The 22,309-nt window shown below is 45.6% G+C and overlaps 1 protein-coding gene across 5 annotated transcripts in view; it reads right to left on the bottom strand.

Moving 5' to 3' along the window:
- Window positions 1-207: 207 nt before the first annotated feature.
- LOC119393439 (sodium-coupled monocarboxylate transporter 1) overlaps window positions 208-22,309 on the bottom strand; it is a 37,882-nt gene continuing 15,780 nt past the window's right edge. For 3 of the 5 annotated variants that reach the window (XM_037660460.2, XM_037660457.2, XM_049416252.1), the window contains 10 exons: window positions 21,638-21,778; window positions 17,579-17,708; window positions 16,350-16,438; window positions 15,288-15,397; window positions 9,137-9,204; window positions 8,148-8,234; window positions 5,938-6,098; window positions 3,775-3,872; window positions 2,625-2,755; window positions 208-1,212 (listed from right to left, as the gene is read on the bottom strand). In XM_037660460.2, the coding sequence (XP_037516388.1) occupies window positions 1,102-1,212; window positions 2,625-2,755; window positions 3,775-3,872; window positions 5,938-6,098; window positions 8,148-8,234; window positions 9,137-9,204; window positions 15,288-15,397; window positions 16,350-16,438; window positions 17,579-17,708; window positions 21,638-21,778 (1,126 nt within the window). In that variant the 3' untranslated portion in view covers window positions 208-1,101. The remainder of the gene's footprint in view (window positions 1,213-2,624; window positions 2,756-3,774; window positions 3,873-5,937; window positions 6,099-8,147; window positions 8,235-9,136; window positions 9,205-15,287; window positions 15,398-16,349; window positions 16,439-17,578; window positions 17,709-21,637; window positions 21,779-22,309) is intronic. The other 2 variants (XM_037660462.2, XM_037660461.2) reach the window with 1 other exon arrangement.

Raw genomic sequence — 22,309 nt, forward strand, 5'->3', positions numbered from 1 at the left:
TCCTCACTGTGCGATGGCTTCAGGCGATCGAGTGATACCACTTCATGACGATCGACGGCGCCCGTCGATTGTGAACTACTTCTCACCTCACCATAGCAGAAGGTTGAGTGTTCAGATCACGTCCGGCTCACCAATGTTTAGTGGGGAGGGGCGGGGGGGCGGGGGCGGTGAGAGGTCGCGATTAGAAAAGAGGCAGGCAGAAGCGAGTAGTGCGTCCCTGAGGACCAAACAACGACCAACTTTATTTTCGTCATCATCCGACCTCAACAGCTCGGTTGCGAACCCACGCGCTACTTCTCTTTCCCGCACACGACGAGATAATACTTCAGCGATGGTAAAAGTTGGGAGAGGGTGCTGCTGCTGTGCGACCATGAGCCCTCCACAACGTCAAAGAAAGGGCTTGTATACACACGTGGCAATCATTTGCTTTTCTCTCAACATCCTTTCATTCATTCAACAATTTCAGGTCTTCGTATTCTGATGAAGTGTGGATTTTCAGTTATTGTAAATTTATGCAAAAAAGAAATCAATCCGTCAAATATACAATGACATAGACATAGATATAGACACGGATATTGACACAGATATAGACATAGACATAGATATAAACATAGAAATAGACATAGACATAGAACACGATGAGTCCAAATCAAAACAAAGAGCAACAAACACATCCTCGACTAATATAGGCATGCTGTCGAAAAGATACTGCTATCGGCTTGTCAATACTCGATTACTCTGTGAAATAGGAAGGAAAAATACTGATTCATGGAACGTTGATTCACGCAACACTGAACCGCATTTATGCCTGCACGCTAAATGCAACAATGCAGCGCCCAAATAGTCATGACGAAATGGCGCTGAATTATGGGTACGAAACTATTGCTCGCGCGAAGTAGGGGCACCTCAACTTGTTCTTCTTGTGATGAATACTTCACCCTTTTCGATGGTATTAGATTCCTTCTTGTATATACTGCATTTATATCTACACTACTCTACAATGTGTAATAGTGACAGTCCTTGGCATGAAAAATCCCGGGCGCATAAACTGGTGTACATCTACCAAGTCTGCAAGTTTGCCGCATTGGTTCTTTCTTGCAACTAAATGTCTGTTCGTTCAACGCCGTTGTCATTTGTCATGACGTGATTCACGTAACCGTTTCCGCTGCCGCTGATAAAGCTAAACTCCACCTGTTTGCCGTCAGATTTCTCCTGCAACAAGAGAAAAGAACACAAGCGCGTGAGACGTCCATAGCAAGTAAGGAGAATGTGGTTACACTCCAAAAGAAAAGAAAGAGTACCTGTTACTCTTTCTGGTGAGTGCAGACTTGTCGCTTATATACCTACCTTTAAATATACACGTTAACCCTCTTTTGGAGATTCACGCCTCCCGCGATACTTCGAAGAGAGTATAATATCTCCTGCAACAGCGACGAAACGATAGGACACATACTGTATTTTTTGCGATCGCTTTGTGACCAAACGCAACGTTCTACGCAATGCGTTGAACAAACTAGACGACAGACTGTTTTCAGAAGATCCTTAGATCGTGGCCCTATATGTCACAAGCCAGCAAAGCGGCGTAGTCATTCGTACTGTATTTAATATCGACCGGGTTAAGCGATTGCTTGCAGGTGTGTAATGGACAGGTGCACATGTACCCTGACCAGTTCTTTCTCACCCTTTCTTTCCTTATTTTGATGCCTTCATCCCTTCCCTTCCGTGTAGGGTAGCAAACCGGACGCGCGCCTAGTTGACCTCCCTGCCTTTCATGCCTTTCCTCCTCCCTTTCATCCCTTCAAAGGGAGTTAACGTGTATCTTTAAAGACAGTTTTATATGTGACAAGCCAGGACTCACCAAAAAGAATAAACTGACTTATTTTTCTTGTAGTATGTGGCGGCTAACGAAGTTATGTAAAGTGCCGCATTTTCACTTCTTTGTTAAATGCGAAGCATTTCTTAACGAACCAAAGGCCATTGACCGTTTCTATCTATCTATCTATCTATCTATCTATCTATCTATCTATCTATCTATCTATCTATCTATCTATCTATCTATCTATCTATCTATCTATCTATCTATCTATCTATCTATCTATCTATCTATCTATCTATCTATCTATCTATCTATCTATCTATCTATCTATCTATCTATCTATCTATCTATCTATCTATCTATCTATCTATCTATCTATCTATCTATCTATCTATCTATCTATCTATCTATCTTGCGAGGAGAGAGTGGATATACCAAAATTGGCAGAGTAGGACATAAGTGCACAACGAATTGCAACACACAGGTAATGACACCAATAATATGACTTGCCTAGGCGTACGTCATGAAATTATCCTATCTCAAAAATAAATAGATTTATTGAAAACATGTATGATAACTTAGATATGATGCCTTGCATGTGGTTGACGTGGAAGGTGACGTTTTCACTTTTGCACAACGTGTGGTTTTGTGTTTGGCTTACTTTCTATTCTTTTCCTGGGTCATACATAAGGAAGTGTGTGGCACGACAATGAGCAGTTGTTAGGACGCGCTTCACCCTGTGTGCGTCTTTCTCCCTTGTCAAGTCGTCCAGTTCCTGACAGCGCGAACAAGCCATGTGTCGACATACCTCAGTCTTCATCGGCACCGGCTTCTGTTCCTTAGCTGACTCCTGCTTCCCGCTGGTCCTTGTCTTCAGGTATATTTTCCTCATGCATGGCGCTATCAAGCTCGGATCTACATCGGCTGTCTTCTTGAAGCCTGCACAAAGATAATGACACAACAGATATTTATTGCAGCTCACACAACAGGGAGACAACCTGATTACTTGACTTCGAAATGGCTACTTCGGGGTGCTCGAACTTTAGTCCCTGTAATACATATTTAAAGCTGAGCTGCTTTTGAAATCACTACCATTGTTCCATAATCTTGCGGTGGCGGTTAGATTTGCAGCGAAATCGGTGTTTAATGCAACTTAGCAATATCATTCAGCACTAACAAACCAGTTTTCAGCGGTGGCGTACTTCAACCATTTAGTATTGGTTTCCCTAATTTCTTGGTTGTTTTTTGTATTATATTATGAGTCAGTACTTGTAGCAGTAAGAATGTGTTCCACGATTTACGTCTGAGAACACTGATGTAGAACGTATCTTTGCCCTCTTTTTCGTGAATCTCAAGGATGGACCACGTGAACAGGGCAGACCACGTGAACGGTAGCTTCCGGCCGTACCATAGTTAAGCTTTTATTTCTCAACTATAAGAGAGGGTGCAAGTACAGGCGTCTTAATTTCGTAAAAGAAGCACACGTTTCGTCTTTCGCAGTGAATTTCGTCGACAAATAGATCCAAGAAAGCCAACATACAGAGTTTGATCATGGTCAAGAGGGCGGTTGTGTCCACGCGGTGCTTGATTTTTGAAAGTGCCTGCTAGAAACACGTCCCTCGGAAGTGACTAACAATTTTGTGTTAATATGTAACGCTTTAAAAGTTTGTTTTTAGAGGCTACTACACTTACCCGCTGGAGGTAAAATGAAATGTACGTATGACAATCTCCTGCTTGTCACAACAAAATTTCAAAGCGCAAAATTTCTATCGTCGCCTCACAAACTCGTTCAGCATAGCTACTGGGGCGCTTTCGACTTTTTTTTTTCAGAAAACTTCAAGTTTTCTTAAGAGTCCTACCATCGAACATATCGCGAAGTCTCTTCCCGCGCTAAATTACTTCGCATTTTCTCTAGTCTAGCAACACTGCACTGAAGAAGAGAAAGTAACTCAACTCACAAAAAATAACCGTGAGAGCGATGGCTACCAAAAGCGTGACTACGAAGCTGATGACCGGAATCCACATGTAGGACACGTTGTACAAGTCGTATATTCCTCTGAAAAAAAAAAAAACAGAGTTTTGACATAGACAGGCTCACCGCCACTGTCGCAATGACTGTACTGTATGCGTTTCAGAAATACCAGGCCGACAACACATTTGGTATGTGCGCAAATACACTTGCAATAACTTCGACGAATACAAAGAACATTACAAGGGTATATTACATAGAGGCAAGCTTTCACGGAGTTCTGCCCGATATTGTTATAGGCCGAGGCGGCTCATGTGCACTAACATTACGCGCGCGCTTGTTTGTGTTTGTGTGTGTGTGTGTGTGTGTGTGTGTGTGCGTGCGTGCGTGCGTGTGAGTGTGTGTGTGTGCGTGTGCGTATGCGTGCGTGTGTGTGTGTGTGTGTGTGTGTGTGTGTGTGTGTGTGTGTGTGTGTGTGTGTGTGTGTGTGTGTGTGTGTGTGTGTGTGTGTGTGTGTGTGTGTGTGTGTGTGTGTGTGTGTGTGTGTGTGTGTGTGTGTGTGTGACATACGGAGACAGATTATCAACTCCGTATGAGAGGTTTGGATACCACAGCCGACAAAGTGCAATAGCAGAGTTCGAGATTAGTATATACGTGGCAAACGTAGTTGACAATAAAAATTCGAGATTGCCAGACAACTTCCGGAATCTCTGCAAGAGTACGTTTACCGAGGCCAAATATTGACAGGGGACCCGGATGTCAAGAAGAACATTCACAAAAGAATAAAATTGGCAGGAGAGGTTATGAGATTAGAAACTACCAAACGATCAACGCCAGCTTGCCGTTATCGTAGAAAAGTGCACAACCGTTACCTTCCATGATTTCAAAAATTTTAGAAACTCGAAAGCTAATATTGAAAAACTTTAGAAGTTAAGAACTGCGCAGGGCAAGCTGTGGATTGAAAAAATGTTCTTCGTGAAATTAAGAGACAAGAAGGCAGCGGTGGGGGTCAGGGGACTAAAAGGATCAGCCAATAGCCGATATTATAGTTGACATTAGGAAGAAAATTGGAACTGGTCATGTCACGTAAGGCGTATGAGAGATGATTGGTTGGTTAGTAGAGAGACATGACTGAAGTGGCAAAGGAAGGAAAGCGCGGACTATGACGGCGGATAATTTCGTGGTGTGACTGAGATCGGGAATTTTTGCCAGTTTATCAAGGAACAAACTTGTGTAAGACACTATTAATTTAAGATCGCTAGCGGAACCCTTCGTCCTGCAGTGAACATGAACAGGCCGATAATGGTGATTATGACAATAACAATGAGTGCCATTCCAGACTAGACTTAGGGTTTTCACAGGGTCTTACACATGCGAACGCGATCAAATCTTGATTTAATTACGTGACGAGTTTTCTTCCTCTCCACACTTCTAAAAAACTAAAGTAGAAAGGTAGTAACTGCAGCATATACTACCTCATTGACACGTTTACTACGTTTTGCCAAATTTTCTTGTTTATAGATATGTGAGAGGTAATAAACATTGTCGTTACTACGCAGCTTGTCAGGGTTAGTAGTGGTTACTACCTGTGTACGCGACGGGTTAATGAACGTTACGACATCTACTGGCCACGGTATATTATGCTGGAATTGTGTCACTGTTATACAAAATCTAGACAAGCTATACTTTTCCTAATTATGCTGGAAAGGCAGTTTTGTGCTACGTCATGGTACATATATATGCAGTTAATAGGATATAAAAATCGGAGTCCGAGACACCGAGACATTGTATTTAATTTTCTTGGAAGGAAAAAGAAACAGTGCTTGGATCGCGTCAACGTCATAGATTCTGAGACTGCTTTGGAGTGATAAGGACTGACTGTAAAAAATATTGGTGCCGTAACATATGTTTCATGGCCGCTGTTATGAAAAAAAGAAAACAATGAAAGTAAAGAAAACATCTTTTGTTATTGCGACTGACCTCGCTCGTTGCTTGAGTTTCTGTTGTAAATGAAGTTCATGCCATGGTTGCGCATGCGTCTCAGTGAGCAACAGGTCTGGAATGACTAGCCTCCCAGAGCTCCTTGAAATCTAACAAATAACACATTCGCTGAACACGCCATGACATCACGCCTTCAACGATCCTGCCTCACCCTGAGTAGTAGCTCCGCTGAGCAGGAACAATGGCGGTGTAGTTTAACGTGCACTCCTCCAGAGTGGTGCGGGCGCCAGTGGGCTTGGCAGGGTACAGCAGGCGTCCGACAGCCACCCAAAAGGCCAACCCTAAGCCCGTAAACATGGACGACATAGCGATCTGCAGCAGCATACAAAAAAAAATGAGGAAATAACTATAGGAGGCATATTAGGCATAGACAATGTAATAAAATGCACCACATTTATTTTTGGCCACGACATTATGCTTCCGTTGGCGAGGTCCTACCCTCGAACCAACGCTTTGTACATAAGTTTCGGGCCTCCACGCCCTATCACTTTACCTTAAACTACATTTTACAGAAAACGCGTACCGTCTCACGTGGTACGTGACGTAAATGGTACAGTGTGGATGGTGCCATTCGTGGGAATGTAACCACGTGGATGGTGCCGTATGGTACCGCGTCACGTGGAAAACAAAATGTTTTAAGTTAGTTGAATAGGTCTTTCACAGTGCCGGCCACTGTTCGGAGGCTGGTCGAATATGGCGGGCAAAAGAATCTTGCGCTGTATCTACAACAGCCCGTCTATATTCCATTGAGTAAATTATTGCAGTGTGCTTTTGTCTCCGTAACCCTTTATGCCTTTTTTTCCTTACATATATGAGGTCAGGAGGTACCAGCTCGCCAATACCTGCACACTTGTTAGTAATCTACGGTAACGATATATACCTTCGTGGGTACACAACACCGAAGAATAACAGTTTTAACAGGAAGGAAGAAAACAAAAGTGAGAATGCAGGGAGAAGGCAGGGCCGAACCAGCCGAACACGTGTTCGATTGACTACCAAATGCTAGGGGAATGGGAAAGGGTAGTAGAGAGATGAGAGAGAGAGGAGGGAAAGGATAGAAAGATACGATGAATAAGTGTGCTGGCGCGTATGTGGCGCTGCCACTATACAATAGTCAGAGGCTCTCGCAAAGGCATGCAGACCTCAACAAATGTTGCAATTACCTATGCCCAAAACAAAGAGATTTGCAGAGAACAGTCTTAACAGCTGTCTACAATTATCCATGCCCTGGAAACCTATTCGTTTTCTGCCCTCGAATCGCCTTACTCCACCTTTTTTTCCCTTCCCCATTCCTTTAGAACCGCTCTCTAGCTGTTAATAAACACTAGCGGGTAGCTATCTTGCCGAGCAAATTACTTAATTTCACACCGGTGGCATGATATTGCGTATTCAACAACTAGGGTTTTCTCAATTGGTCACCTCTGGCAGATTTGTTTGGTATTTTTACTTATACTTGTCTCAATCTCATAAAAGAGAGAGATAGAGAGAGAGAAAGAGCAGAGGAAGGCAGGGAGGTTAACCAGAAGTTTGTATGCGGTATGCTACCTTGCACTGGGGTTGGGGAATAGGGGGTTTAAAGCGAAGGAGAGAAAATAAATAATAAGGAAAAAAGAATCATAACCACACACACAAGAGAGTTCCGCTCAGAGGCGCTCTGACAGGCCAGTGGATCGCAGGAAGGCTAGCAGTGCTTGTAAAGCCTTCTTCTGCGACGTTATGACCGGACGATGGCGTAGTAGTCTTTCTTCTGATAGGGGCTGGTCGTCCAACTTGTTGAAAGCATAAAAGCACACAGAGACAAGCTCAATCTCATAAAAAGAAAACATAATGCTTAAGGTAAAGAAACAATATCTCTAACGATGTATTATAACACACCTGAAAATGCTATAATGTAAAGCCATGATAAAGGCATTATGTATTAAGAACACGAAACTTTGTCTACACTTGGACCCTTTTCACGATTCGCAGAGTATGTTTGTCCCACAAAAATAATCGCCATGCGGCTTGCCTGCGTTTTCTTCCTTAAAAACTCCGCGATTTCTAATCGCTATTTTTCTATGAAGAATGCTATGTCCCGTTGATAGAGCACATGCTGGTCGTGGCCTTAAAGTACTGGGGGCGCGGCATTAATGCACGCACGATAGACGACGAATACTGCTCCGTGACCGAAGTATGCACCGAAGGGTACTACTGTTCTTAGTGTGCAGACGAGGAATGCCAACTGCATACTATTCCTTACAGCTAGTATAGTTAGAAAATATGTCGCTAGTTCTGGTGCCCTCGTCATTATTTGGTGGCCTTTCAAAGGTGAGAAGGTGAGCTTGCATACGCATGAAAGAGAAATAACCAGAGCGCACTCACCGTGCTTCCGCACCAAGGAAGTAGGAGGCCGAGGATGAATATCGCTGCAGTGGCGCCTTTAATTGATCCAGTCAAGACAAAAGCGGCCTACAAAGCAAAATTAAATCAAGTATTAAAATAGCGCCTTTTTCAAGTTTACACAGCGTTGTCGTTATCATATCTTTCAATACCTTTAGCGTTATTGTTTTTCTTACGTTGTTTCTTTGGCGATAAGTTCTTATGTTTTACAAACGTGTATCCTTTGTCTACATTTCATTGCGATATCAATTATATGGGCACTGTCGGCTGGCTTTTGCCGTCGCCGTCGCCGTCACGTTCTGTATAAAGTCCAAATCGATAACATCGCCCGCGCACCGTATGTTCTGCGCGCGAATAAGAACACGCAAGCGCTGGGGACGAACGCAGCTGAAGTAGAGATGAGACGAGCCGGCCATCTCCGTCGAACGAAGGGCGCATGCGATATTATCGCCCCGCATGCGAGGCCTGTAGTCGATGACTCATCAAGCAGCGAGCAAACACCCCGGCCGTCAACCAGCGTTTTGTCGAGTTATGCGAGATCGGATTCAAAAGAGTTAGCTGCTCCCCTTACTTCGTATAACAATACAATTCGTTGCTATAGGCTTGATTGCTTCGCCCTTACGGTGAAACTGTGAGTTTTTTATGACTGAGCAGTAAAACTATAACGACTGTTCAGTGTGTCTCAAAATTGTGCTCTGGGGCATACAAAACTACAAGTTCTCAACAATTATACAGCAAAAAGTGCAACATTATGCATGATTAAAATGATAGTATAACTAAAACCTTGTACATTTTCCGTAATAATTCCCAAATGCAATGTGGAGCTGACGAAAACAGTACAGTAAAAATTAGTGGCTACAGCTGTATTTCTTTCTTCTTTTTTGTCAACTAGATGCGGCACGGCCTCTTTTTTTCAGTCCTTCAAGCTCATCATGCCCAAACATTCAACGGATAGTTCAACATTTACTCACCGTTAAGATAGAAGGGAGGCTCCCGGATAGAAACGCCAGGGCCACCGCTATGACACCAAAACCAGCAGCTGAAACGAAGATCCGTATTCCAAGCAGTATCCCCCGTTGATCGCAAGAACAGGAAGCGTCCAAATGACTTTCATCTCTTAGACGCTGCCCGGCAGTTGTGAATTTGTATTCAATCAAGCAGAAAAGACTACCCCTCTTTCCCTCTCTCTTTTACAACGGTCACTTACATTGTAGCATATCACGAAGCCTGTCATACGAGATGGCTAAACGAACAGGGAGTTGTCAAAAGCGCAGAAAATGTATTAACAGATTTTTACAGCGAAAGCTGTTATGAGATCATTTCTCCGGCCGTTTTTGGCGCCGTAGTTGTCCGCCGCCGCCGCCGCCGCCGCCGGTGTCCGTAACCAGTATCGCTCGAAAAAAAAACTAAATAAGAAAAAAATTTCAGGATGGTTCATCATCATCATCATCATCATCATCATCATTATCAGCCTGTCTACGCCCACTGCAGGGCAAAGGCCTCTCCCATGTTCCGCCAATCAACCCGGTCCTGTGCTTTCTGTTGCCACGTTATACCTGCAAACTTCTTAATCTCATCTACCCACCTAATTTTCTGTCCCCCTCACGCGTTTGCCCTCTCTTGGAATCCAGTCAGTTACCCTTAATGACCACCAGGATGGAATGAGGTTCAAACCTGGGCCCTCTGCGTGGGAGCCCAGTATTCAACCTCTGAGCCATGCCGGTGCTTGAAACTGCTTTGCAAAAAGGTCCTATACAGGCTTCATGTCGGGAAAGAACCACATTAGCATATGCAATATAGCGTGGTAGAAGATTAAAATAAGCACCAAGCGTCGCACAACGCGAATTCTGTAACCAGGCGTCAAACAATTGCGAATTGCGCAACGAGTAGGTTGTTGAATGCTTCCAACCCATTACAAAAGGGCTCTGCCATAATTCTTCAATGTCATCAGGCGCAGAATCAACAAAGTGCGCATAATCCCTTACATGCGTTTAGCAGGTACCAACGCTCTCTGTAGAATGACGAAAAATGGCACAGTGCCTGCTGCCCTACTTCTAAAAAATTACAATTATTTATAGCGTAGTGGGTTCCTCGCAAGTGCACTTGTATTGGTTGCCAAGGAAGCCCATAAGCGCATGATCCACTTCCTCGGGGTCTCAGTAAGATTACAATGATTTATAGCGTAGTGGGTTCCTCGCAAGTGCACTTGTATTGGTTGCCAAGGAAGCCCATAAGCGCATGATCCATTACCTCGGGGTCTCAATAAAGTTTCTTCGCCCCCCCCCCCCCCCCGTCTCTCTTCCACGTCAACGTATACAGCATGACGGGAGAGGGAAATAGTGACCGGGCGTCACCCAATGCAAATTACATAACTGGTGGGCCGTTTAAAGATTCCAACCCATTAACAAAGGGCTGAGCCATAATTCTTCATCGTCATCAGTCGTCACGTCAACAAAGTGCACAATAATGCCTTACAGACGTGTAGCTGGTGCCTCGCTTCTCCATAGAATGACGAATAATGGCTTAGTGGTTGCTTCCCAACTTCACAAAAATGTTGATTTGTGGCGTAGTGGGTACCTTTCTAGTGTACTTGTAGCCCCAAGAGAGCTTAACGGGCTCTAGAAACGCCGCTCTTCCAGCTTTCGCTGTGACTGTGCTGCGGTTTCAGCGCAGGCCTGGCGTTTTTTTATGTTCATCTCTTCAGAAAGCTCTGTATAGGCAGCTTTAACGCTGACTACTCGACGACATAACAAAGCTTTGCCAGTAAAAGCTATAAGCTTTCCAACGATTAAGTTTTATACGGTGATGCCAAAATGTCTGAACACGGCCGGTCTGGAGGCGCGCGCTCGCTCCTTCCTTTACGGCCTGCGCACGGGGGGCTGTTGCTACCTATGGCCGCAATTTCGTGGGGGCGCTCCGAGCCAACTGCTCCTAGAGTCACTGTATATGCTACCTTAAGGTAGCAGAGTTGCGCATAGGTCCGGCTAGCAACCACAGCTATGCGGTGAAGTCGCACTTCGTTTTTGCAGGCGACATGCCTACCGTGTCGCCAATTAACCCGTCTGGCGTGTCGAAGACCGACGATAAACATTGGCTGTCGATGGCTAGTGTTAATTCAGCTCGCTGCAGCGGCGGCGTCGAGAAATAAAAAAATTGGCCCGAGCGTCAGCTTCTCCGCGATGCATGGTTGCTAGCGGCGTTGGAAGACAGATGCGCAACTCTGCTACCTAAAGGTAGCATATACAGTACTCTAACTGCTCCTAGAGTCATGTATATGCTACCTTTAGGTAGCAGAGTAGCGCATAGGTCCGGCCAGCAACCACAGCTATGCGGTGAAGTCGCACTTCGTTTTTGCAGGCGACATGCCTACCGTGTCGCCGATTAACCTGTCTGGCGTGTCGAAGACCGGCGATAAACATTGGCTGTCAACGGCTAGTGTTAATTCAGTTCGCTGCAGCGGAGGCGTCGAGAAATAAAAAAAATTGGCCCAAGAGGCAGCATCTCCGCAATGCATGGTTGCTAGCGGCGTTGGAAGACAGATGCGCAACTCTGCTACCTAAAGGTAGCATATACAGTAACTCTAACTGCTCCCTAACTCACTCCCGGCCGTTGCGGAGGCTAGCGCGCGCAGGGAGTGCTCGGCTTCCGACTTAGCATGGCGCTTTCTGAAGTTACTCTATATGGTATTCATGATACCAATGCGATAGAAACATGGTAGCAAGTATATGTGATGACTCTGGTAAATTCCGCTTTACAGAAGTGGTGGCGCAGGCCGCTCATAAGCCCGCTTCTGTTGTTCGGCAAAGCATCGACGCGGTTATAACACAGCCTCGTTTGTTTTTTGTTTTTTTACGTTTCTGTAACTTCGACAATAAGTAAGAGGATGAACATTGCATTTGGTTGAGGAAACGGTTTAATCATGGTTTGGGAAATGTTTATTTAAAATGTATGTGCTGGCCGTCGCTGTACTTGAAAATAACAAAATTGTACATTTTTTGTTAGAGGCATCTTAATTCGTGCTTTAATATTGAAACAAATACTTCAAAAAAGTGAAAGTCACTGCATAGTGGGGACGGCCACGCCGCAGACGAAGAGGAAACATAAAAAAACTTTCAGAGAATCCTTTCAATGGGAAACAGAATGTTTTCCTTGGTACTACAACAATATGCGCATGGAGAACTGAAAAAAAAAATCACTGCTGGTAAAACACTGTAGTGACTATCACAGTTTAAAGGAGTCAAGTCTGTCACAGCCTGATATGCTTCCGCGAGGGCTTGTGAATAAAATCGGAAGGCCTGTCATTCTGATCTGTTAACTTTTTTGTGTAGTTTAATAAGAAGAATCCGGAGAAACTTCTCAGAAATATTATGAGCCAGCACTCTCGCGTAACTCTTGTCCACACCTTCCGGACAGTCCAGAAGTGGCGAATCTTCAAGGTATGGCTCAACAGTCAATTGCAGAGTCTCGAGGATTTTCGTTCGAGGAAGGTATTTGACTGCTTTCTCGAAGAACGTCACAATTGTGTCCAGCATTGATAGTAACTCCGGCTTTGGGTAGTGTAGATCATAGGCTTCTTGCTGACGGAGAAGATGGTACAAAGGACTGCTGGTTTTGTTTGTCGTCACTAGCATGGCGCATGTTTCGCAACCGACATCAGTGATGAGTTTGGCAATGTAACCATTTACATACACCAAGCCTGAATAGGCAACAGAGTTCGGTGGTTTGCGAGGAGGCTCTCGCAGAGCTTCAAGTTCCTCAATAACATCATCTTCTTCAATGTTTTCGTCGCGAATGCCCATGTATTTTTAAGGTAGCGCCTTTTCCTTGACAATGTGGGTCAAAGCAGCTGTGACGGCTCTTGCGTCTAGCGCGTCATTGCCCCCGCACATTGCCTTCAATTTTCCAAACAATGCCTCTATAGGATCACTGTTAAATTTCTTCGTGAGCACATAGTTTACTCCTTTTCTCAGAAGAAATCGAACTGTCTCCACCGTGGACTTTGTGGGGAAAAGCAGGGCAGTGTACGTCTCGTCTGTAAAGTTTCCAACGCCAGCGGCGACAGAAGAATCCTGTATGCGCTTAATGTAGCCTGAAAATTCATTTTCCAGCCACAGCAATCTAAGCACACGGGCTTCAGGCATTTTCGCCTCCATCGAATATAAGGTGGTCGGGTCTTAAAAAATATTGTTGTTGCTAGTAGCGCTGCGTGTGCGTCTTCTATTGCCGAGTGCCGAGAAAGGCAGACTGTCCCCACACGCACCTGTACTTCCTTCACCGCTTGCTACAACCGAAAGAAGTAATTAGCACGAGAAAGTGGCCGGGCACAGCTGGTTTACAACACGAAGCGCATGCGGCGAAACGCGCTTTGGGCGGTTGGCTCGCGACGCCCTCACGCGGAGCGCGCCGTCGTGACTGTATAGAAAAAGTTCCATTGTACTCCCGGCGGCTGCTCAGGCCGTAACGGAAGGAGCGAGCGCGCGCCTCTAGACCGGCCGTGGTCTGAAATCACCGTACTTTAGTTCTACAGAGGCGTAGGTTGATAATGTCTCCGGGCGACCCTGAAGCAGTGGCGAAGGCAGAAATTTTTTTCGGGGAGGGGGGGGGGGAAGAGGCACCTCCTTGATCCGACATGGGTCTGGGCAGATTAGTGGGGTCGAGTGTCATTTTGTACTCCGCATCCCATGGGGAAAAAAATTTCGGGAGGGGGGAGGGCACAGGACCGCTGGGCCCCCTCACCCCCCCCCCCCCTACCTGGCACGCCACTGCCCTGAAGCAACAAATTAACACGTGCAAAAAGCATGGAGGAAGGAAAAACTAAGGAGAGGCCCTATCGTATCCCAATGCATTGCGAAAAGTGTGGCGGAAGTGACGTCAGATTTATGGGGCAAACAAACCGGTATGGGACAAACAAAACAGCAGACGCCCCGCGGCGTGCTCTCCGCGGTGGTTCGCTTCTGCTCGGATTTGTAGTCCCGCCGTAAACTTAGCGCGTATTGTGCGGTTCGCGCGCAGTAAAATGTTGCAAGCAGACGTTTACCAGGCTGTTCGTGCGTGGCAGGCCCGAGCGCTGCGTGCTGAAATTCTTCGCGGAGCGCTTTTGTGCAACAGTACAGAAAGTACCGGTACGTGCCGTAATCAAAAACATTCAGCCTTTGCCTCATCGTATTCGAACTCACCTCGCAGTGACTTACGCGTTCTGCTGGGCGTTAGGCCTTTCTTTTCCTTTCTCGTAGCCCGATTTCCAGATCTATTGCCCGATTAGCGGTTATTTGCTCGTGTATATGGAGTGAGCGCAGTAGCTATTCGGCGCAACGCCAACCTGTTCTGTGTTGACGTAACGTCACGTCGAAAAGAAGACACCGCTGTATTGTATACGCGATCGTGCACGTAAAGTTTGTAATTCCAGTGCGCACGCAACGAGCGCACACCGCACTCCGTACAGTCACCGCACAGTCCGATAACAACAACAAAAGTTTATTGCCATTTCGCTTGCACGGCACAGCCTCTAAAACGTACGATGCCTTCAGCGCCAGACGCCAAAAACAAAATTTCACGTGTGTTCCGAGTTGACACAACGAGTAAGAAGCAACAGAGCGCACATCCGAGAGCTCCACATGCAAATACCATGCCTTAGTGATCAGTACTGAAGCGAACGTATACGTACACATGAAAAGTGACAACCGGTACTGCCCGCAGTGCACGCGATTTGCACAGGGTATACGCAACAGCTGGGCATTGCGTAGCTTTCCTAACGAACACACAGAAAGAGCAGCACGCGTGAATCGACTACACCGCTTGCACGGCGAAAAACAAACTAAAAAAAAGACTGCAAAGTTTCGCGATGCGCGCATGCGCTTGCGAACGTCGCGGCGGAAGTCGCGAAATGTTTCGCTGCGCCTTCGCTAGGAGGCGATGCGGGTGTTTGCGATGTGGAGGCTTCACGAATGTGACGTCAGGGCCTATCCTTAGTATTCCTTCCTCCATGGCAAAAAGTATATTGATCTATAGTCTTGTCGCGAGCATCTGCTACAAGGGATACAGGTTTGTCTTGAGTTGTACTTGTAGGAAACTAGGCTCGACTTGACGTATAGGAAATTAATAAAAACAGAATTGAATTTCTACCGATTGCCTTCGTTGCCCACATGGCACCTGTGGGAGAGAGTTTCACCATGTGCTTTATGAAGTCTTCCCATATGATGGCGGCCAAGGCGTTGTACCCAGACGACAACGTGCTGAATTAAAAGAAACGAGGTCACTTAGTTTCAGTCTGAGATTATTTAAAATTGATCATAAAATTATTTTAAGCTAGTATGTAGACGGGGGTCCCAAAGTCAGGTGACTGCAACGGTACCATCAAATTGAAAAAAGTTTTGCATACAAAACTTGGATAACTGCAGGGAACCTTAATAAACGTATTCCAACATAAAGTCACTGACTCAAGTTACGCAGGCGTTAACCATACCGATAACGCACAACTTGCTTCGACTTACGTATGTTTTCACTTGGATCAGTAAACTTCACAATACAAATTTATTGTGACGTGTTATGCCCACTTATATCTATTACTATTGTTACTTCTATCACTGTTACTTTCACGGTTTCTTCATATATTATACAATTTCTTTTGTTTTCCCAAACGTTGCTGCAGCAATTTTGTACAAACATTTTATGCAGATTGTCCTTTAATGTAAACCGGACAGGCGTAACAAACAAGCCAAAGGCGGTAAATCAACACAGGTATTTCAAAGCCAAACGATCAATAACTTTAAGTAAGGGCTATTCTAGCTATAATTTATTCGTTTTGGTGCGCAGGGTCAGGGGGCACAAGTGTATTCCCGGCAATAAGCACTATTCCATATTTTTGTTAACTTTCTTGATTTCGATGTTGAAGTTGATGTTTATATCAGAAACTTGGAGACATGAGCGCTTCCAGATCCTTGTAACGTGACTGTTTTCCGAGTTAATTAAGATCAAATGTAACACTCAGCAAGTGGTGCCCCGACTGGGGAGACGGGAGACCGGAGCACAAAAGGAAGGCCCACATCGTGTAAAATTCTAGTGCAGCGTGTTCAAGTATGAGGACAAACGATGATTGCTAGGACTAAGCTATTCTATGTACAAGACTTTGACAAAATTTTGGATATACCAACGAAAGTCACGAGTTAGAGTAAGCTCCAGTATTACCTGAGCGATCCACTGTAAACTGCCGTGACAAAGAGCCCCGTGATGCCTGGCCGGTGACCCAAGGTCTCCATCACAAAGTACGGCATCAGCTGCGTTCAAAAACGGTATTAACAGAAACTGACACGTTAGTATAGTGCGCCTTATCTACACTAACCCCATGTACATTTCAAAGGGAACTTCTGGAACTGCACCCGCCATACGGTGGCGTAGCCAGGGGGGGGGAGGGGCACACCGGGCCCGTGACCCCCCCCCCCCGAAATTTTCTTTTTGCTATGGCATACAGAGCCCAATATGTCACTTGACCACATTTACCAGCCTGGCCCCCACTTCAAATCAAGGAGGTGCCCCCCCCCCCCCTCCGACAAAAATTTCTGCCTACGCCCCCGCCGCCACGGTGGTCTAGTGGTTAGGGTGCTCGACTGCTGACCCGAAGGTCACGGGATCGAATCCCGTCAGCAGTGGCCGCATTTAGCTGTAGGCGAAATGCTAGAGGCCCGTGTAATGATTTAAGTGCGCGTTGAAAAACACCAGATGATCGAAATTTCCGGAACCTCCACTACGGCGCCCCTTATAATCATATCGTGGTTTTGGGATGTAAAATCCCGACAATTAATTATAACTTTTGGAACTGCGATAAGGCTTGACAGGTTATTACTTCGCAAAGAATCGGTTCAGTGTTTTCAAAAGTATGTGAGCATTACCATTCTGCTGAATGAATACAACAATTCATGTTTAATTATAGAATCAGGCCCACGTACCCTTCTGTATTGTTATGATGCGTTGAGCATTTTTAAACTACTTTGTTGAATCAGTATAAGGTGCTCATTGTTCTAATTGTTCAGTAATTTAGTTGCCAAAGGCGTTTTAACTCAATACGTTATTATCAAAGTAGTCTGCAGCATTTTAAACTGCCATCCACCAAAAAAGACAACTGAGTTTAATGCAGAGGCCAGACATATGTTGCGCATTCGGCACCTTAGTTTTGTGTGTATGTCTGAATGAAGGGAAGCGATCGTGGTAGGTAAATGAGCTTAGTGCAGCCGTTTTTTTTTCTTTACCGTGCTCTCACCAAAGCACATGTTTTCAAAATTAGAACCCTCTACTGGTTTGTTTATTAAATAAATCAATGAAAAATAGGATGTGATTAGGTAATCCGTACTAAAGTTGACGTTCCCATCCGATAACGAATTATATTACCGCCGCCACTGGCAGGTATTCTCCTAACTTGCCTGGTCATACTTGGCAATCACGGATGCCTTGACTGGGTCACATCGGTGGTACAGCGCGAAGAGCAACAGGCCGCATATAGATGAAATCGTCAGTACAAGAGAGACTCCCAGCATATTGATGTACAGTGCCCTGCAATTAGACGAGATACGAGGAGACATTCTCTAACATGCACTGGAGGTGGGGAGTCACTGTTTAGTCATACGCCTAGAGTGCTACTTCGGATGAGACTATAATTCCCAGTTTGCAGAGTAGAATGAGTTCATCTTCCCAAGTATGTACCACTGCCTCTCGGAAAGACACTTGTACATATACCTTCTCTCACGCAACAAGGCACTGTTTCAATCTTTCTTTTTAATATTCCTCGAAAATGTTACCTAAATTGATAAGCTATAATGCGGCCTACTTTACAACCATCACGTTTATCTCAGCTGTAAATTCAATGATGATATATTTTCTTTATTTACCTTTCCTGCTCCCCTGCTTCTAGGGGTTTTTTCCCACGGACCTTCTAACACGAAAGTGTTTTACACCGGAGCCCACCAAGACTTTAGTGACATATTTCCGTCCCGGATATGACGTTCATAAAATGGACGCTAACAGATGAGAAAGAAAAACAACTGTGAGAAAACGTTTCCCCGCCGGCAATCGAGCCCCCGACTTCTTGGTCCACGACGATAGGCGCCCAGCGCTCTACTGACAAACTGCCGAGGCAGACGCACGCCACTCCACAAAAGCGCCTTATATCTCTCACACATTATCTCTCGCACTGTGCTCTCTGTTGGCGGGGCTAGGCGGGGTGGGGTGGTGCCGCAGTCTATGAGCGGTGGAGTGAAGTGATGCAGCATGACACTTACTAGCGCCGATAGAAAACGATGCGGCGACGACGCAGCTAAAGCATGGCCTCCGAGATTGCATACCGGCGCGCAGTCGTGGGGGCCATGGTTAAAGCGTCACGATACCAGCGAAAAACACTGGCAGCACTAACATCGGGGAGACGCCCCAGACGCAGTTATGTTCTTTGCATTTTGCTGCGTGTTAGCGTGTGACGGCTCGTTGTCGAAATAGTGCAACTTCCACATGCACCAACGGTGTTTCGCCGCGGACTGCTTCAAGTGCGATATCACCGACTAATAAAACTGCTGCAGTAACCGCTGTAGAAAGGCAACGATGTCTACGCGCGAATGTCGTGTCTTCGTGGAGCGAGACAGAGGCCAGCGGGACGTGGAACTCCCGCACGCGTTTGCGGCTCAAGCTACGAACCTCTGCTTCCCGTGTTGCTGAAGCGCAGTGTGGTAGAGTATGCATGAGCACAGGCGTAGGTTACCCTCTTACTCGGGAGCGCACACCATGCCGTTTCTCTCCTTAATTAACGACGTTTTAAAGAAGTGCATATCGAGTACCAGTGTTTATTATATGCTTGTTGATGTAATCTTTGCGCGGGACTCGCGATACGCTCTGTCTAGGTATATGGTAAAAACTTCAGCTTCAACAACGGTTAAATCATGATCATGGGCGTTAGTCGTCGCGACGGAGATGGGCCACTAGGCGTCAACGTGGGTGCATCCACGTCAAACGGTGCTGTAGCTGCCACACACCAATAGACGCTGTGCAAGCCCCCATATATCAATCACTGCACAATAAGCTATACTCTGAAGGCACGTTTCCCTTTCGTGTTATACCGATTCCTATGACGGAGGGATCAGCCATGTTTTTTCCTACACAGAGTAGCATGAAGTACTTTACACACAGCTTTAAGACAGAGCTCTCTCTCCCTCGGGCGCGTGGTCGCACTTCCACGGGCTGTTTTTCTGAACTGTCGAAAACTCTTGAAGATATGGTCTCCGAGGGAAAAGAAAATTTCACAAAAAAAAGGAAAATCTGTCAGGTTCAGTTGACGTCGAAACTTTTGAAACCGCCTTATTATTGGTTGCTTAATTCAATAAACTCATTAGCCATCACCATTACCATTACTTTGTGGCCCGCATTGCAACTTCAATTGACGAATTGTACTTGGTGAGCTTGCAAGGCATATTTACTCTAAATAATATCAGAAGATGAAGCAGAATATCTTATGGCGTAGGTGCAATGGGAGGGTATGCTTTTTTTTATTCAGTTGACGTCACCGCTTTGCTGCTCCTAAACCTCAGGCAAGCTAGGCATTCTTACCCAACGCAAGATGTGTGGTGCCCTCGCTCGACCACTGTCGCTACCTAGAGCGAGAGGCGACTACCAAAGGAAGCGCGAGGTGTCACTGCTTGTTCCAATCGGATGGCAAGAAAGGATGAATCTAATCTATTAAAATACTTGGAGGAAAAGTTGAGAGGAAGAGGAAAAGTCCCATACGGTCTCGTTAAAGTAACGTTGGCGATGTAGGGCGACAATGTCGCGAAAATCGAGCTGTTGAAAGTGGTAGAGAAACACCGAAATATTGAGAAGACTAGGGAATGTGTTCAGCTTAAAGGGGCCGTTTAGAGGACAGAATTCCTGCACTTCGTCAGAGCGGGAAGACTGCAGCATTCATGGGTGACCATTATGGATACCCTTTCTGGATATTGGGGGAGCTTAACATATGTAATGTAGACACGGCAATGCTATGGGAATTTCTGAAAGTAGGCGACCACTGGGTGCCCATTTCGTAAAACTATCAGGGAGGTACGCGAGGTATACATATAAAGGCAAAAAAAAAAAAGCTTGATGTACAAAAAAATTGAAAAAAAAAAGAAAACGTGTAATGATGTTAATGCTAATGCTTGCAACCGCCGTTTTATGCTTAAAATTAGGAACCTTGTCAGCGTTGCAACTTAAAAAATGGGCAGGCCAAATATAGTTCTTCACCCACAAGCAAGCCATAAGTGAACCACCGTTGGACAATATTGTTTTTTTTAAGTGTCTCGAAGGAAGATTCATGAATTTGGACGAGAAAGTACGTGTAGCATATAAACTTTATTTACCTGAAGAGCGCAGATACAACGTGAAGCAAGAATTATAGTGAAACATAGTAGCCGTTGTAAAGAAAGCGAGGCAGAGGCTTATGAAAAGAATGTCAAAAGAAGATATCATAGATATTTGTAGAGAGGAGTTGCTTTTCAATCCACGAAGTGGAAGTCTGAGCGCACAAACATGCAGAAAATATTCCCTACCATGCGCGCCTGCTACGTATATGCGTATATGCCTAAGCGCTGTAGTGTATATATATAATACACAGGGGTTCCTCCAAAACACCCACCTTCCCGTAGCGGTGAAGTTTAAAGCAGACTGGGAGCGTTAAGTTGGATATGGTTAATTCAGCAAGAGACGATTGGTAAAGAAAGAAAGTGAGGCCGACATGGGCAGCACTGACACTTTCAATAAGCGTAAATGCTCGGCCGCTGTACCGAAAGACGCGGATTCGATCCCTGTCGCGCCGGTCGCATATCTATGGGAGGAGAAATGCTTGTACTGTGCGATGTCAGAGCACGTTGAAAGACACTAGGTGGTCGAAATTATCCGGAGCCTTCCACTACGGCACGTCCTCACAGTCTGAGTAGCTCTGGGAAGTTAAACCCTTTAAAACAACCTAAGTAAGCGTTAGCACACCTAGATTCTGTCGTCTCAACAGCTGCGGGCGCGTGCTTCACGGGTAACATTTCAAGGTGTCATTTATCAAAGTGACGTTTCAATACAACTCCTATCTTATGAGACTTGCTGCACAGTACGACGCGATAGCGTAACCTCATCAAACTTCGAATTATAAGTATGATTCCTCCAAAACGGAAAAACTAATATGCTTATTCTTACTGATAAAAAATACAGAGCCATTCCACTCTGTTAAGGTGGGCGGTCAGGGAAGTTGTGTGCTGCGGCACGGCGGTATCGGGGTAAATTTGGCACCAGCACATACAAGAAGCATCGCACTTTCGTTTGAAGGTATGAAGGTATCAATGCATGAGGCTTAAACAAGGACACGTGCCCGGGTGGGGGCAGTACTCTTGGGAAGAGAAAAATGCGGGAACATTTTTGTAAAATAGAAAACAAAACAAAACAAAAAAGGAACACTGCTGACGGCGGCGCATACTCACGTTCGTGCCTTGCGCATTGATGCAAGACCGCAGTAACGCTGTACCATGACCTGGTTCATGCAGAATGCCGCGATCCACGAGACCGCGGTCCCGCCAACGACGCTCCAGAAGGTGAACGTTTTCTGAAAGTTCAAGCTCATGCTTCCGGGTTGCGAAGTAGAGCAGAATAAACAGTGAGATTACGCTAGCAGTGGTGCATGCATACTATACTCCATCTCATAAGCTGATTGGAAGCCAATGGGAAGAGCGACGTCCCCATAACGTCTGCGATCACGCGTTCACGTGTAGAGCGAGCACACGGCAGTAACCAACGCATTTAGCGTTGGGCAGCAACGGTACCGCGGAAAAAAAAATCATGGCGGCTCCCGTTGAAGCTGGTTCCTTGCGCCGTCGTGAGCTGTGTGGCCCGTAAGTGTCAAACCGACGCTTGCGCTCGCGCTATATTTGCGTCCTGACACTTTGACAGCAATGTATTCTAGTCTATTTTGCACTGTTTCCAAGATTCATCCTCAAATTCTCGGGGACAAGGCTTATAGTAGGCGTGGCTGAACGAACAGCTGATCTCTGGGATAAGGACAAAACGTACCTGATACTTTGTTCTGAGCGTGAGATGACACAAAGCGATAGCCGATTCCACCGTTTATTTATTGCTTTCAGGGCAGTGAGCAAGTA

Source organism: Rhipicephalus sanguineus, chromosome 5 (genome assembly GCF_013339695.2).
Source record: "Rhipicephalus sanguineus isolate Rsan-2018 chromosome 5, BIME_Rsan_1.4, whole genome shotgun sequence".
Taxonomy (NCBI): domain Eukaryota; kingdom Metazoa; phylum Arthropoda; class Arachnida; order Ixodida; family Ixodidae; genus Rhipicephalus; species Rhipicephalus sanguineus.